Below are 19164 nucleotides of genomic sequence, written 5' to 3' on the forward strand. Positions count from 1 at the left end.
AAGCAGCATTTTGCCACATTGACAGGTGCTACCAGTGAATGCCCTTAGAACAGGTTGATAGAGCAAACTTAAGAGTTTTCCAAACAAATAAAAAAAAACAGGAGAAACAACACTTTGACCTTATGGACTAATGATATCTGTAGATCCTGCAGTCTGCTTTAAATATTGGGGAATGGACATTAGATATGGAATGGACACAATATATCAAGAAAACACTCCTAACTGATTGGAAATTGAGACCGTGAACGGCTCTTCAAATCTGACGTATCAATAGGTGCACTCTAAGACAATATTGTCGACAGACATCAGGGCATTTACCAGTGATTATTGGTCTTGAATTATATTACCATATGAAGTAAAACCTGAGATCTGCCATTCTAGCAGTATATTAGTATTGAACCCAACTCCTTAATAGGCAATTCATATATAACAGTGAGTTGCTATGTCTGGGATCGGGTGTTGTTAGCAGTTTATTAGTGAAGTTATCCAGCCTACTAGAGGAGACATATATCGAATGATCCGATACTGAGGGCTAGAACACGACTTGCTGTGTGTCGGTGTTCTCCGTCACCATGCGTAGGTAACAATGACTCAGGGTGCTAGAGACAGACACCACAAGATTTGACAATAAAGCAGACGGATGCACTCTGCAGGGGGACCCTGAATGACAATTATTACATTAATTTTTTTTCTGAGGATGAGTCTGGGGAGTATTATGAATGCATAGATATGGTTTTAGGGATTCTATGTTTTGTCTTGTCATTGGTAATTGGAATTTAATAAAACCATTCCAAAGTAATAGAAATTTACAACGAACCAGAAAATTCTCCCTTGCAGGTGTGGTTTACATCATCTGTTCCCCCCACAATTTTACATAGTTCATCTGCTTCATCAATGTAATTTAAAATCTGTAATAGGGAAAATATTATTTGGGGTAAAATAAAAAAGATTCATCGAATATTGTGGTATTGTCAGTCAAAAGTTTAATTTTGTTCATCTGCAATGACGGTGTATGTTTTTATTTTTCAGTGACAATATGGGCGGTATTTCAGGGAAATTGTATCACCTGGCCAATATTGGTAGGAGGGGCTAGCACGCTGATCAACTGTCTATATCACTGGGGGCTGGGATACAAGCTCTGCATTCCGGCCTTTCCAGGAATTATCTCCAAGAAAGAGAGCAACGAAAAGAAGTAGATTGGTCTAAGCAGTAACTTGAAATTCCAAAGAAAATTCTGTATTCATTTGCTGATTTGCATAATATATTTATGATCTGTTTATCCATTGTTGATTGTAGGAAGGTAATTAGCAGTTGTGAGCTCAATTTCATTTAAGCGCGGACATTGATCAGTATGAACATATGAAATTAACATTTGTATTTTAAGAAAAAGTTTTTGAATTTATGAAATCTACTCACTAGAAGACTACTGGGTAAATGTTTCAAGAGCATCTCTTCTCTGTCGAGCTTCTCCTAAATATATTTTGTCTTTGTCTATCCAGACAAAAGTTGCTTCTATAAATTACAATTTCGTATACCGGTAGTCATTCCATCATTTTGGATCATGTGTAGCTCAGTTAATCTCACAGTGCTCTTTCACTAAGAATCGTGTCGACAATTCTTGGTTCTGTTAGGATAGAACTGAACAAACAAACAAAAAAACAAACAAACAAAACTTGTTTATGTGTGAATATGGCATTTTGTATTTTTGTGAAGATTGTTGTCATGTGTATAGATCAGCTGTACTCAGTCTGAATATAAACTCTTGTTATAAAATTATAGTGGATTATTTTCCTAGTCATAAACCCAATTGTTGTGATTTTTAAAATGTGCTGAAATTCGTACATTTACATCTACTAAATGTTTTGTCTGTAATAAAACATTTGCTATTTCATTATTTTCATTTCTCAATGAAGGCATCCCAACTCTGATGACATTTTGACTTGAACAAAAAATCTGTTTTCATATTTAAAAAGATATATGTTTATCTCAAATTATAGATGAAAGGAATTTATATAGTATGCAAATTAGCCAACACTGGCATTTGATTATAGGACCTCATATATTGTCCACAGTACATGAAAAATGACTTTCTCTATCTCTGTATTCACAGATTTGGGATATGTCAATTATTTGTATTAGCATACATACACATATTTGAAATATGTAATGTATCAACTTGAGTCTGGGCCTCTAACAAACCAGATACAATAAGGAAACTGCATTGAAAATTAGCAGAAATTGACGTACAGAATTGACTCATAAAGAACGCCTGCCATTAAAGAAGGCACTGCTCGCAGTTTTCCGACATCCCCTTCTTTAAGCTGACAATAATGTAGAATTTTCAAAACTAAATGAAAAAAAAAGCTTCCTATGTATAGCATGGTGAAATTCCGAGGACTTGGTTTTACGGTCCAGTGATTGAAGATGGGGATGATGTCGGAGGAATATTGCACCACTGTGAAATTTATAAACGTGCATGGTTTTAATTTTATTCTTTGGGTGGAATGAAACTACGTTTCGAGTTTTTGAAGCCAATCTTGAAAGATACATCTGTTTTTATTACTTGTTGCCTTACTCTCATGGAAATGTATGTATTTTTAGAATAACAATGAATGGAAATTGTTTTAGTAATTATTAGAAATTAAAATGATATAGCCAAATTTATTAGACTACAGAACCAAAGTGTATGTTCATTATATTTTGTGTATATGTTTAAAATTTATGTAAATTATTTTACTATATTTGTGATATACCTATGTAATTAAAGTCAATTTTTTGGTATTAGATGTTGTTTTGTATGTATCAGTTAGGTGGGCAATTTTGTGGTTGAATGGAATTAATAGACAGGGGGGGGGGGGGTCCTGCAAGGTATTTACATATGCCCCATCATTCTTATGAAATAAAAATGTGTTATTACATTTGTGCACTAAGTAGAGAGGACAGAACAAGTTATCATGAAATAAGCTTAAGTATGTCCAATGTACAAAGTGTTCTCAAGGAATATATTAATTGGGATGATTTGTTTAATATCCTTCTTTCATTTACATAATTACTGGTGATTTATGTATTGATTTTATTCACACTCGATTATTAAACTCGATGTTAGTATTTTTGTCTTCCATTCTTTTATCTGTAACAGACTTCAGGACAATGTGAACTTGACTGACAGTGGTGTATTGTCAAAGTTATTGATAGTTTAGACTGTCACTAATTCAGTTAATCTGGAAAATTTGGCATTGTTTTAAATGTTAAAAAATGGCAAATATTTACTTTGTTGTTAAAGACATGTGAATTGATATATATAGGCAAAATATTATTCCTAATTCAATAGACCTCCAAAATAGCTATAACTTTAAAGAGACCGTCAATGGAAAAAGGTTGGCATGTTGATAAATTCTGTCGCTATACAAGCCACCATAAAGGCTGGCGTATAATTCCTGTTTCTACATGAACCATTATGAAAGGTATACACCTATAAAGGGCAGATAACTCTAGTTTCTTTCAATTGGTGCAATAAAGATACCAGGTTTTACACCAAGATTTGAAGATATCGATTCAATTTTGTATGAAACAATGGAATTGATACATGCATTAAATTCATTCTTGCGTGCAACATTAGTATTGATGTGTGCATCAATTCAATTATCGCATACGTCAATTGAATTGTTTAGAGCAGTAATATTGCTCTCATCAATTTAGTTGATGAGCACATCAATATGGTGGAAATATTGCTTGAGAAAATTAATTTAGAGCTCGATTTAATCGAAGATATTTTAAATTTTTTACAGTGATATTAGATAGTTGCTCTGCAGAATTATTTTGTGCAATTGAATTAAATTGAAGAAAGCAATTCAATTAATGCACGCGCATCATTTGAATTGATGCACACTAAAATTCAATTAAAAACGGCAATAATTCAAATATTGTGCACATTAATTGAATTATGCGTGCATTAGTTAAACTTGCTCTCTTCAATTGAATTGTAGCGTGCATCAATTCAATTATTGTGCACGTCAATTCAGCAGAATAATTAATGCTATCCTAATGTGTGCAATTGAAAATACAATTTATTTGAAAAGATCTTTAATTGCACCCATCAAATTAATTGATATCTTCAAACAATTAAATATACCTTCAATTATTTGAGTTTAAGTAAATTTGGTGCTCCTTAAAGGGACTGGTTCACGATTTTTGATAAAACTATTTTTCATTTTTGATGTCAAACATTAGAAATATAGCTCATTTAATGTTGACAGCCAAAATTTTTACCTTTTGAATGCAAGAATAAAAGTAATATTTTAGCCTTAAATATGTGTTATGTAAACAAAGACTCGAGTCTTTTTATGTAAACAAACACAAGTGAACTATTGATTTTGTAATATAATGCATCTTAAATTTGCATAGTCACAAATTTTAACTTTTAGATGACACATTTCACCCCCAAAATGCTTGAAACGTGAAAGATATAATAATACTTAGAACGATATCCATTTCTTTTGAAAATTTCGTAAACAATAGCATACTGCAATCTTTGTTTACAAAACAAATAACACACTCTCTAAAATGAGCTTCTGTGATGATATATCACCTTAATTTTCATGTGAAATATTTCAAACACATTAGACAGTAGATTTTGATCATTAAAAGTGAAAAACAAAATTTTGGTTAAAATCGTGAATCAGTCCCTTTAAGATTAATTGGCCACAGTTGGTGCTTCATATGATTTGAGGCAACATTCATCTGTAGGGCACTAGAATCTCTCCCCACTAGGATAACCCCATTACATTGCATTAGAATATCAGTAAGGCACTAGAATCTCACCCCACTGGGATAACCCCATTACAAGAATATCTTGTAAGTTTTCATGATGAGGACAGCAGAAGTGAAGTTACACGTGTATTAATTTGTCCTTGGTATGATTCATAGCAACTTTGGACAACTGCATCCTGTCCATGTAATTACATGTATGTACCTACTCTTACAACCTTTTCTTTCACAATTCATGCCCCTTTACAAAATGGAATCCTTTTCTCAATATGCACAACTTGAACATTTCCATACTCCTTTCCATTTAATTTTACCAAATTTCAGCAAATTTTATGATGAAAACAAGTTGGTGTGAATTATTGCAGTTAGCGTAATAAATTCAGGTCAGTTGTCGTGGGAAGAAATTTGAAGGTTTTCTAATGATTGCATTCATGTTCCGGAGATACAAAGCTGTACTAAGTAGGAACCAGTCTGGTGAACTGGAAATCTGATCCTATGACCACTTATTAAATACACGAGCAGAGACAAGCAGGATATTAAATTATTTCATGTTTTAATCATGTTACACAAATCAATGCCACTTGAGTAAACAGCTCTGGGTCTTCCACAAGAAGAGAATATTAACAGGGAAGTAGTGAATTAAATCTTTCACATTGCTGAACATGACGAGTTAAAAAATCCTGACTTTTTACTGTTTTGGTTATGAGCACTGAATGAATTTCAACAAAAAATTCTGAAAAAGTAGAAATATTTATTAATTGACAAACATGGTGCACCAGTGCATAGTATATATTACAAGACAATACCCAGCGATGATTACAAAACAAAAACATGCGAGCAGCAAAGAACATTCATATGTCCATCTCCCTTCCCAGAAGTGTGTGCAATATATTCCCATTATGGAAACGTTCTCGAAATCCACAATCGCACCTCATTTCATAAATAATTTAAATATGCAATTCACGTAATGCCTCTACACCCATAATTGTGAAAGCCACGTCGCTTGTCAAACAACGAAAGCTGTTTAGTAGGCAAATCTGGACTTCTGGCTGTATCCAAGTTTGTCAAGGTTGGGCTGGCAGGCAAAGTTGATCATGGGTGGGGGCCCACACATTAGGATGACCGTGTCGTTGCTGGGTGGAGGCAGGTGACCTTTTATCATCTCATCATTTACAAACCCCTTACTGTACTTCCAGTCTGAAATTAAGAATTGTATATTCATATCTCACAATTTAGAATCTGCTAAGTAAAGAGTTTTATCAATCCAGTGTGAAATTAGCATCATTAATTCTTAAAATACTAAATTATTAAAGGTTCACATAAACATCTAAATTTCTTTTTACCTTATACTTAGTCCTCTTAGAATTTACTTTTGGTGGTAAATCTGATATTCATTGTTCAATTAGTCACCACCTTAATTAGTCTCCTTTTAAATTGCTGTATCAGTCAGTTGGTATTTTTTACTTAATCTGCTACCATGGTTATAGAATCAATGCTGAATCTATTACTACAGTGAAACTCCACAATACCGGCCAGCCGTGAGACTATAGATAGAGGGGTTTATACTGGTTTACTGATTAGTAACAACTGCGGAGTTATGTCCCTTTTCCACAGCTTTTACTGTTTCCTTTCATCTGTAATTACTTAGGCCCATTGGCTTATTGCAAGGCAAGTGTCTAACCTATAGCAACTGCTATTGTATTTTATAATATCTCCTACATGCATGCACCAGTCAAGAAAATATTAATTCCTGAAATTGATTTCCACATTGACTTTACTAAATATGTATACACTAAATACAAATCATACAACTAGTGGCTGAGCATCTTCACAAGTCAAGGGTTATTGATTCGTTACCTTGCACTAACCCTTGACATCAGTGACAATGAAAAAGTTGGGCTCGTTCTGATTGTTTCCACAATGAAGGATCGGGGTTCGAATCCCGGCCACAACAGACCTAAGTCGTTAAAACAGCGAGTGATAGTTCCATCGCTAAGCACTAGGCATCAGGTGTGAATGTCACGGGTCCTTGGAGATGACCTTAAAAACGGATGTCCCATGTCACAGAAGGTGTGGCACGCTAAAGAACTCTCGCTGCTCAATGGCCGTAAGCGCCGAGCATAGGCCTAAATTTGAAGCCCTTCACCGGTCTTGGTGAAGTCTCCATATGAGTGAAAAATTCTCGAGCGAGACGTTAAGCAAGATACAACCCACAATGAAAAGTGGGAACCAATGAGAATGCGGTTCTATTTATAACAATGTGAAGCGAGAGATTCAAATAAAACCACATATTGATACCTACAGTTATGGCTATTTCAATTGTTTAAAAACAGCAATATTATCTTAAGCAAAAAGGTTTCCAAACTTGATCTACTATCAATAAACGTAATTAGTGGTGTAAACATTACAACTGCACGTGTTGTATGAGATTGCATCATTTGTATCCATGTACACCATATCAAGATGCAGTGATTTCATTGGATGTTTTATTTATAGTGGATTGCGTAATGGTTTAATGAGCCCAACTTTTATATAGTGACTGATGTCAAGGGTTAGTGCGAGGTAACAAATCAATAACCCTTGACTTGTGAAGATGGTGACCGAGATATCTTCTAGATATTTTTTCTTGAATTCATAGTGAACCTTGGATAATGTAAGAAATTTAGTATACCCCGATTCCTAAAATTTGTTCTCAATGACTTTACACTATCTGTGCCTGGTGTTGGCGTTATCTTTTTAAAATTCCGGATCTACATAAATTTGTAAATTACTGTATTATTCCTGATATTCGTGTAAAAAAATGATTCCAATACACGTCAATCTCAGGTGAAAACTAAACAGTATAGGTAGAAAATCATGGACCACATATCGAATCAACATCTACCGTCATGGGGACATGAACACATGGCTTCTAACATGATCGCCAAGTGGGGCCCGTTTTGTTGAGTATTTCTTATGTTTGTTAATGGTAAATTAAATTACAAGTTGGCTAATGTACTGTTTCAAGGAGTGGCTGGCATTATGAGATTTTCTGTACATGGAATAAATAAGACTGATTGCAGGGAGGGGGTTACCAGTTTTCAGGGAGAGGAGTCCGTTATTGAAGAGTTTCTCAGTATCAACCATCGAGTGTTAATTGATCAATCTGTAACCATGGTTATATTACCTTCTGCTGGTCGATCTATTGTGTACCATAACTTGAAACGCTCAGGATTAGCAGCCTGAATTTCCTCTAGTTCTGGTCTCAACAGAATGTCATCTTCAGTCTGAAAATCGTGTACATTCATTTAGTATAATTACATACAGTAAACTCAAAATAGTGAAACAAGTTTAGTAAATACAGTTCTGAAAATTTTCATCCTAAATGGGCTAAATACACATTGCCCATATTACTGCATCGTCATATATACCACATTAAGTTTTCTTCCCGTTACATTTAACTTAAATGCATGCAGTGTAACGGAAAGAAAAGCAGTTGGTTCTGTCAGTATTAATGTAAAGTAGAAATATTTCAAATTCTGTGATTTATCATTACAAAATTTACAATTCTGGTAGAGGCTTTCCTGCTCTACATCACTATGCATTTGGTTTTTCTTGCACATGTGTGGAAGATTTTTGAAAATTGGTCAATTTGTGGCAGTTTTTGCCCTGCCCCTAAGGCCCAAGGGGTGCCGAATTTTAAAATTTATGTCCATCTTGTCCTGAAGATGCTTCATAGTCATTTTGGACCATTAAGCTAAAGGCTTAACCTGATAACTACACTGGCAGTTTTTAGGTCACCTGAGTCACTCGAGTGATCTACTGCAATCCTTCATCATCCTTTGTGCATTAACAACTGAACATGTCTAACTTCTTGATAACTACCATTCCAATTCTTTCAAATTTGGACCATATCAGTGGAGATGGAAAAATGGATGTTTAAACATGCAACTAAAACAGCATGGACAATTTCAAATCTTCAGAGAAGATATTAATAATACATGTAATGCTATTTCAGTATTTTTCTTGAACTTTATCTCTTGTTTTATTGATTTTTCAAAAAATACATCACAACTACATGTTGATCTATGTGTTGAAGCAACACAAATGCCCTCCCAGACCCGTGTAGGTACTTGACCTGCATATTCTCATAAAATATCTATATCCCAAATTTTGATTCAACATGTGTATGAATGACTGATATAATGTGTGGAAACTGAATCATTAAAAAAATTTCTAAGTTCAAGGGGCATAACTCTGCCAAAATTTAACTGACTGGAACCTTGTAGTAATTTCACCAGTGTATTCTCATGACAATTAAATTCAAAATGTCCATGTATGACTGAGATAATGAGAAGAAACTGAATTGTTTTAAAATATTTAAGTCCAAGGGGCACAACTCTGTCAAAATATTATTCAACCAGAACCAGATAAAAACTTTGCCTGGATATTCTCATAATGTATCTATATACCAAATTTTGAATATAAGCATCCATAGTGAAAATAATGAACAGAAACTGATTTATGATGGAATAACAAAAGGACAGAAAAGGGTAACATATGCCCCAGCTCTGGTATCTTCACAAGCCAAGGGTTTAAGATCCGCTTCACTTCTCTACAACCCTTGGCTGCTTTACCACGATTTTCGTGACAACAATTCACTATGTCAGTCACTTAAAATAATGAATAATTATATCATCCAAAGGTGAGGAATTATATTTTCAAATTAATAATTTTGGTTGTGCAACCTGGTTGGCAAACAGAAGATGTAGTTGGGTTTTATCCTCAGGATCCTTGAAGACCTCCCTAACGAGCTGAAGCATAGGGGTGATGCCTGTTCCTCCCGCAATCATCCCAACATTGCGGGCCGTCACTGTCTCAGGGGGAGACTTCTTGTCTGGGCGCACCTTGAAGACACCTGTGGATAAAATTATACCATCACAAGTATTCAAGTATGTCACAAGAGAAGTAACTCTCAGTATGGTGTTGATTTGAAGGTAACTTCTAAATCCAGTCCTTGAATTTATCATCTCTTTCAAGTTTGGATGAATTTTGCAAGCATTTGTGTAAATCATTGCAGTCTCAGATTTTATAACCAGCAATAAACAGTAACAGCCCTGAGCAACAAAAGTAAATACATGTGCTCTTTAAGTTAAAGACACTTGCTACACAAAATTTTTCTACCTCCTTTTGAAGAGTTCAAATTTTCTCGGTTTTTAACAAACTATGGGTATGTTTGAAAGTTTCTGTACTGTAGAGTGCTCATTGATATTTATTTACCAACATGATGCAACTACATGATACATGTTTCAATCAATGTGTGAAAGGAGTTCAAGCGACTACAGAGTTTCTCTATACCGGAAAGCTCTAAAAACAAATATCCAGAAAACACTTCAAATAATTTCATCAATTTGACTTTATTTAGTTTGTAATGTTACAATTTTTTCATGTTTTACATATTTTTCACATTTTGTACAGAAATATTTACAAACTTTCGTTTATAGCAAGAGTCCATAAGTATAACATTTAATACATACATAATGTACCAGTACATGTACAGTGTATATCTATATCAGTAATATATACCAGTACATGTACAATATATATCTATATCAGTAATATATAACAAGTACATGTACAGTATATATCTATACCAGTAATATACACCAGTACATGTACAATATATATCTATACCAGTAATATATACCAGTACATGTACAATATATATCTATACCAGTAATATACAATATATATCTATACCAGTAATATATAACCAGTACATGTACAATATATATCTATACCAGTAATACATACCAGTACATGTACAGTATATATCTATACCAGTAATATATACCAGTACATGTACAGTATATATCTATACCAGTAATATACACCAGTACATGTACAGTATATATCTATACCAGTAATATACACCAGTACATGTACAGTATATATCTATATCAGTAATATACACCAGTACATGTACAGTATATATCTATATCAGTAATATATACCCAGTACATGTACAGTATATATCTATACCAGTAATATACACCAGTACATGTACAGTATATATCTATACCAGTAATATACACCAGTACATGTACAGTATATATCTATATCAGTAATATACACCAGTACATGTACAGTATATATCTATATCAGTAATATATACCCAGTACATGTACAGTATATATCTATACCAGTAATATATACCAGTACATGTACAGTATATATCTATACCAGTAATATATACCAGTACATGTACAATATATATCTATACCAGTAATATATACCAGTACATGTACAGTATATATCTATACCAGTAATATATACCAGTACATGTACAGTATATATCTATATCAGTAATATATACCAGTACATGTACAATATATATCTATACCAGTAATATATACCAGTACATGTACAGTATATATCTATACCAGTAATATATACCAGTACATGTACAGTATATATCTATACCAGTAATATATACCAGTACATGTACAATATATATCTATACCAGTAATATATACCAGTACATGTAGAATATATATCTATGCCAGTAATATATACCAGTACATGTACAGTGTATATCTATATCAGTAATATATAACCAGTACATGTACAGTATATATCTATACCAGTAATATATACCAGTACATGTACAATATATATCTATATCAGTAATATATACCAGTACATGTACAATATATATCTATACCAGTAATATATAACCACTACATGTACAGTGTATATCTATATCAGTAATATATAACCAGTACATGTACAGTATATATCTATACCAGTAATATATACCAGTACATGTACAATATATATCTATACCAGTAATATATAACCACTACATGTACAGTGTATATCTATATCAGTAATATATAACCAGTACATGTACAGTATATATCTTTACCAGTAATATATACCAGTACATGTACAATATATATCTATACCAGTAATATATACCAGTACATGTACAATATATATCTATACCAGTAATATATAACCAGTACATGTACAATATATATCTATACCAGTAATATATAATATATATCTATACCAGTAATATATACCAGTACATGTACAATATATATCTATAGTAATATATAACCAGTAAATGTACAGTATATATCTATACCAGTAATATATACCAGTACATGTACAATATATATCTATACCAGTAATATATAACCAGTAAATGTACAATATATATCTATACCAGTAATATATAACCAGTACATGTACAATATATATCTATACCAGTAATATATAACCAGTACATGTACAATATATATCTATACCAGTAATATATAACCAGTACATATATAGTATATATCTATACCAGTAATATATACCAGTACATGTACAATATATATCTATAGTAATATATAACCAGTACATGTACAGTATATATCTATACCAGTAATATATACCAGTACATGTACAATATATATCTATAGTAATATATAACCAGTAAATGTACAGTATATATTTATACCAGTAATATATACCAGTACATGTACAATGTATATCTATACCAGTAACATATACCAGTACATGTACAGTGTATATCTATATCAGTAATATATACCAGTACATGTACAGTATATATCTATACCAGTAATATATAACCAGTACATGTACAATATATATCTATACCAGTAATATATACCAGTACATGTACAATATATATCTATACCAGTAATATATACCAGTACATGTACAGTATATATCTATACCAGTAACATATACCAGTACATGTACAATATATATCTATACCAGTAATAAATACCAGTACATGTACAATATATATCTATACCAGTAATATATACCAGTACATGTACAATATATATCTATACCAGTAATATAACCAGTACATGTACAATATATATCTATACCAGTAATATATAACCAGTACATGTACAGTGTATATCTATACCAGTAATATATACCAGTACATGTACAATATATATCTATACCAGTAATATATACCAGTACATGTACAATATATATCTATACCAGTAATATATACCAGTACATGTACAGTATATATCTATATCAGTAATAAATACCAGTACATGTACAGTGTATATCTATATCAGTAATAAATACCAGTACATGTACAGTATATATCTATACCAGTAATATATACCAGTACATGTACAGTATATATCTATATCAGTAATAAATACCAGTACATGTACAATATATATCTATACCAGTAATATATACCAGTACATGTACAATATATATCTATACCAGTAATATATACCAGTACATGTACAGTGTATATCTATATTAGTAATAAATACCAGTACATGTACAGTGTATATCTATATCAGTAATATATACCAGTACATGTACAGTATATATCTATACCAGTAACATATACCAGTACATGTACAATATATATCTATACCAGTAATATATACCAGTAAATGTACAGTATATATCTATACCAGTAATATATACCAGTACATGTACAGTGTATATCTATATCAGTAATATATACCAGTACATGTACAGTGTATATCTATACCAGTAATATATACCAGTACATGTACAGTGTATATCTATACCAGTAATATATACCAGTACATGTACAATATATATCTATACCAGTAATATATACCAGTACATGTACAGTATATATCTATACCAGTAATATATACCAGTACATGTACAGTGTATATCTATACCAGTTATTTAACACCAGACTTCGTTCTCTAACATTAAATATACCTTACATCTACATGTACTTTCATTTGCATTACAACAATCTGGTGTTTCTGATTCATAAAGCCAATATTCACAAAATTTGGAAAGTCTGTAGACATCATTTCATGGATATGGTCTTGACATTGAAACATATAAATCATGCACTTTGTTGTGGTTTTAAATTTATGAATAGGGATACTCATGAAATCGATGGAAATCAAGCCTCTATGAAATTTATGATTCAACAGCATACTCATGATACTGGTAGGAGATTATTTTATATGTAATACTATGCCTCATTCATTTACCGCTGGTTGAAGACAATGACAATATGTAATACCGTACCTTTCCCTTCGTAGACCAGTAAACCGTTGGGTCCCCTGACATCGATGAAGTCCCCAATAGACATGTTCTCCAAGTGCTGGGACATCTTTCCCCCCTCAGGAAATTTAGGGTGGACATTCTTGAAGTAAACCTGGTAAGAAAGAAAAATAAATATACTGTGGTTCACTACTTTGGATGTTTCGTTATATAAATTACAGTCAGACAATTGTATCTTTCATCCCCTTTCCATTATGTGTCAATCAAAAAGATCACTTGCCTTGATGACGAGGTCCATATACCCCTTTTCATCATCACTGGATACTGGTGTGTAGGGGCGGATTACCAGCTGTCCGTCAATCCGTGCGGTCAAGTAGATGTGCTGGCCTGAAGACAGATAATGGGTGTACAGTTTATTTGATTTCTAAACATCTTTTTGTACCTCAAATTTCCAGATAGATTTAACTCTTCAAGGTCACTGGGAGGCTTTTCAAGGTCACTGGGAGGCTTGAGAGTCTATCCTGGATACCAGTACAGAGATAAGAGAGAGAGTAAGAGAAGAGAGAGACAGCTCCTAAACTCTCTATTTCTTCTGACCTGACATCAGCCACTGGTATGTACAGAATAACCTGTTACTAGAATGCAAAATTGTGCAGCTTGTACTTACCAACAGGAAGTCCCAGAATGTGCTCTGGACTAGGAAGTGCAAACCGAAACCTTCTTGTGTCATGGCTTATTTCCTAAAAAAAAAAGAAAAAAAAAAAGGAAAAATTCTTCTGAATTACTGCATATGTACTTATTTTAATGTATTGCACAAATTTTAAAAAGCAGTGCTCTCTTTTTTTTTCCACTGCCAAAGGTGTTAATCCTGCTAAATTAGGTAAAATAATCAGATCCAGTCTGTAATGCTCACTGTTAATCATCCCATATATCCACACACAACTTCAAATGCTTGCATATTAACATAATTAATCATAGCTCTGTCATTATTGAGAAGATTTTTTAAAAGATTTTTACCATAGATCCACACTTAAAATTTTGATCCCTAATTGGGACCCAACCTTATCCCCGAGAGCCATGATTTGAACAAACTTGAAAGTCTACACATGTCAGGAAGTTTTCATGAAAGTTTCAATTTTTCTGGCCTAGTGGTTTTTGAAACCACATTTTTAAATTTTTAAATGTCCCCACCCTATTTTTGTATTTTCTTAATTATCTCCCCTTTGAAGGGAGGGCAGTCCTTCCCTTGAACAAATTTCAATCCCCTTTACCAAAGGATGACTTGTGCCAAGTTTGATTGAAATTGGCCCACTGGTTCTGGAGAAGAAGTAAAAATTGTAAAATTGAAAGTTTATGGACAGATCAACCGACACCATGCAAAAAGTGATCAGAATAGCTCACTTGAGCTTTCAGCTTAGAAAGCTAAAAAAGAGAGACGAGATGACAATAAATACAACTTTACAGTTCATACACACAAGAAAGTCATTCCTTTATACAAATATAACGTAGATTTTAATGCGTCTTTAGTGAACAACCTGCCATAATGAGAGGATACTTGATATATATACAGGTGTTGTAGGTTTACCTCTTTATCCACCAACTTCAGAGGATACTTGATATTCGGGTCCTGCAGTGTGACAGGTGACTTGGCCTTTTTCTTGTTTCCAAATAAGAAAATTTTGGCTAGGACAGCAGTGACCGCTACCAGACCTACCCCTATCAGTACTGGCACACCCTGTCAAAATCAAAATCATTTCTAATGCAGTGTATTGTATTCTGTTGGCTCCATGCCTTAACAATATATAAATTTCTACCATGTATGATGTTCCATGTATCAATCTCTAATTTAACTCCCACATTTATAAACACTTTTCAAAATTCTATTTGGGGCACTCGCCGCAGATTGACCAGAATCAAGGCATGTTTGACCATGGTTATTTACCAGTATGGAGGGGCAATATGACAAATTTTTGGGGATGGATTAGACCAAGATGATTTACCTTACAGCAATGGTTAGACCAACATCATTTACCATGGCTGGACACACACCCCCCATCCCCCACCCCCTGCTCTCTACAGGAGCTACATGTATCCTAAACCAAAAATGGTCTCCCTGGTCTCTAAACAGGAGTTGCCCCGAGTCAATCCGTTAGGAAAACTCAAACTTCAAAGCAACACAACAGTCTGTACCTTGTTACTATTATTCTAAACTGACAAATCACAGGAAAGTTTATTAATAGATATGACCAACAGATTCAAATTTTCAGACTCAAACTCAAGAAAAGATAAATCACATAGCATCAACAGTGTTAATATACAGCGTTACTGGCCGGGAAACCTTGACTTGACGAGGCCAACGGGTGACAGTGATTTGATGGTAATAATGAAGTGGTGTAAGAATCATTGGCCTGGATAGCTCAACACTTAACTTGTGACATACAATGTATGGGTGCTGGGCTCAATTCCCTATCCACCCACACCCTCTTCCAACTGCCATGTCAAATAACGCAGGCTATCACGGGGCTAACTGAATTGCATAAATTATGCATTATATATGGAGTATATTTTTCTCAATATTCAGTGTGCAGTCAACCGTTAGGTATGTTGAACTGAAGTATATATATTTAATCCCTGGCACGTGTAACTAACCATAGGTATCTGAATTTTAATCAAAATAGGACCTAGATATAAATAGAAAAAAGAAGGAAAAACTATACTTAATGTATAAATGCTATTTTTTTTTAAATACGTAAAGATAGAGGTGGGGTTTTTTTCTATTTGTATCTACATGTATTTCTTGATTAAAATTCAGATACCTTTGAACTGACACAGTCACCGGTAATTGCACCTTGTCACACTTGAATGGATATGTGCACATGTGCACGTAACTTGTGATCTGACCCAGTTCACAACTGATAAAACGACATTAAGTTGACACATACATTCTTGCCTGTTAATCACACTTACGATGGCAGCAGCTCGACTCATCCTGTTGGAATGAATGTCCTCCAAACTTGGTCACTCAAAGCCCGACGTAACAGTCAATTTTAACCCGGAGTAAAAATATCCGGCCAGATTCATAACCATTTCCCGTCCTTGTCCTTAGTTTTTTTTTATATGCTTGTTCTTCAGAGACCCAATATATTTATTTCGAAAATTTTATGCAAATATAAGCAATGTCGAAAGTTTTGTCAATGCATTATTTTTGTGTCTACAACGGATCCACACTAAGTGCTGAGATTCTGTCAGGGCGCCGCATGACGTACATTGCAACAAACTGTGTATATGCAAAGTGACATTTACATTCGGTGGCATATCAGGGTTATATTCACCATTTTTGAGACCCTGACACTTAAAATGTTTACTCTCAATGATTAAAAACGTACCCACAAATCTGTGTTTGTCATTTCCTCTCTTCTCTTGTGCAATTGTGGTGGGTGAACAAATCCTACCTACACCCAAATCCTGATCTGTAATGGGACGTTTCGCCCCTACGGACGTTTCGTGCTAAAAGATTCGTCCCCAAGACGATTTACCCCGAGACGTTTCGCCTCTAGATGTTTCTCCCAAAAATACATTGAGCTTACATTGATGATCGTCTGTTATGCACTTATTGCTTTCTTTATTTTGTAGATTAATGTTTATAAACATCCATACTGATTAAAAAATATATTTTAATAGTCTGTGTTATAAAAATAATCAAACATGATAAAGATAGTAATATACTCTCAACAAACGTTGCTAGGTATTTTAAGTGAGTCTAAGCGAGATTAAAAACCACTTCAAATATAAAAAATATTTGCTTCTTTTACCTTTTTTTCTAAACAAGAGACCATGATTTCCTTAAATATACCCCCCCCCCCCACCCACCCATTCCGGCACTGGATATACATGTACATGTATAATTTCGATTATGAATGCAAGAAATAAAAAAATGTAAAAAAAAAAATGTTCTGTATTACTTGAACATGTGACCATAAATCATATAAAATGTTTAAACCGCCCTGTCCAATCAGATCATTAAATATGTATGCTATCTCAAAAGGAAACTTCAATCCCACACAGGTACAAATTAAAATAAAGATCTAATTTGATCGAGGAAATTCGGCGTATAAGGACTAATATCACGCCTGCCTATATATGTTTAATCAAACAAAATTTCTTAAATAAACATTGACTAGGTAGATAATTAAATAGATAATAACCACAGTAATTAGAAAATGCAGGGGACGTTTCGCTCCGAAAATGGGGCGAACCATCCTAGTGTAAATCGTCCAAGTACGAAACGTCCCGTTACCAAAAAACAAAACGTCCCGTTGACAAAAAACGTTTGAAAGATGTGTAATAGCACCTTGCATTTCGATCCCGACCTTCTTTTTTTACTCGCTAAGATCATACGCACTCCCCATCTTACATGTAATGTCATTGGTAAATAAAAGTACATTTACTATGTACTAAAAGCCTTAAACTTCCGGGCGATGATTTGCTGAGAAATGAAAACGCAAGAATGTTCGACAAGATTTATTTTATTTCAATAAATGAGAGCACCCAATGTCCTGTTCTCTTTAGAGAGAAGTGGACAGAGACATAGGCCACGCCTATCCACTACTCTAAAGAAAATACTCATGTCCGAGGTCCGAGAAAAGCCTGAGTTGGGCAACAAATTGTCGATAATACTTAAACAGAATCCAATATGGAAGCCAGTTTCATGAAGATCTTGTAGATATATTTTTATTTAGATATATATATTATATTATATTATATATATATATATATATATGTGTGTGTGTGTGTGTGTGTGTGTATATATATATATATATATATATATATATAATAAATAAAACAATTCAATAATAATTCAATATATAAACTGACATTGTGTTAATATATAGACCATGTTGCATGGTACTTAGCACGATACGATATTCCCTACTGACTAGTTTTAATTATCCGTGACATTAATTTCCTAAATATGCAGCGTCACTAATCATACTTGTGAGGGTTTACAGACATATATACCCAAATTAGGCAATCATAAACGGCAGAATAACAGATAATGGTCACTTTTAAGGTCATTTTGCAAGGCAAGTAATATTGGAGAGAAAAAGTGGTTTCATTTAGCAAATACTATACAATTGTATATCATTATATGAAATATCAGTTGTAAACACAACTGATTTGTCAGTGCCCTTGACTTATTAATGGAGACAGTAGAAAATGCCGTGCACACGGCACCTTAACCCGGCCACCATTCCATGCAATGCTCGTGGTCACTGTCATGCCAGCGGTACTATTCTCTTTAGAGAAGTGGACAGGCATAGCCTATATCCATCTCCACCCTACGTGCATCCTCAACCTGTTGAC

General features: G+C 33.6%; 2 protein-coding genes across 11 annotated transcripts in view; one reads left to right on the top strand and one right to left on the bottom strand.

Annotated features, from left to right (window-relative positions):
- Nucleotides 1-2781, top strand: part of LOC125683814 (tumor protein p53-inducible protein 11-like) — a 102115-nt gene extending 99334 nt beyond the window's left edge. For all 9 annotated transcript variants that reach the window (XM_056142752.1, XM_056142753.1, XM_056142754.1 and 6 more), the window contains one exon: nucleotides 1030-2781. In XM_056142752.1, coding sequence (XP_055998727.1) covers nucleotides 1030-1032 — 3 coding nt within the window. In that variant the 3' untranslated portion in view covers nucleotides 1033-2781. The remainder of the gene's footprint in view (nucleotides 1-1029) is intronic.
- A 2723-nt stretch (nucleotides 2782-5504) lies between these two features.
- Nucleotides 5505-17333, bottom strand: LOC125648277 (NADH-cytochrome b5 reductase 3-like). Of its 2 annotated transcripts, none has more exons than XM_056142053.1 (8): nucleotides 17187-17333; nucleotides 15386-15535; nucleotides 14468-14540; nucleotides 14081-14187; nucleotides 13825-13954; nucleotides 9495-9664; nucleotides 7934-8033; nucleotides 5505-5964 (listed from the first exon to the last, which is right to left on the bottom strand). In XM_056142053.1, the coding sequence occupies exons 1-8, from the start codon at nucleotides 17205-17207 to the stop codon at nucleotides 5792-5794; spliced, it is 924 nt and encodes a 307-aa protein (XP_055998028.1). In that variant the 5' UTR covers nucleotides 17208-17333; the 3' UTR covers nucleotides 5505-5791. The 2 variants fall into 2 exon arrangements, with proteins under 2 accessions (XP_055998028.1, XP_048731211.2); XM_048875254.2 differs by having other exon boundaries at nucleotides 16768-17282.
- Nucleotides 17334-19164: the final 1831 nt, after the last annotated feature.

The sequence above is a fragment of the Ostrea edulis genome, chromosome 6 (genome assembly GCF_947568905.1).
Source record: "Ostrea edulis chromosome 6, xbOstEdul1.1, whole genome shotgun sequence".
NCBI lineage: Eukaryota > Metazoa > Mollusca > Bivalvia > Ostreida > Ostreidae > Ostrea > Ostrea edulis.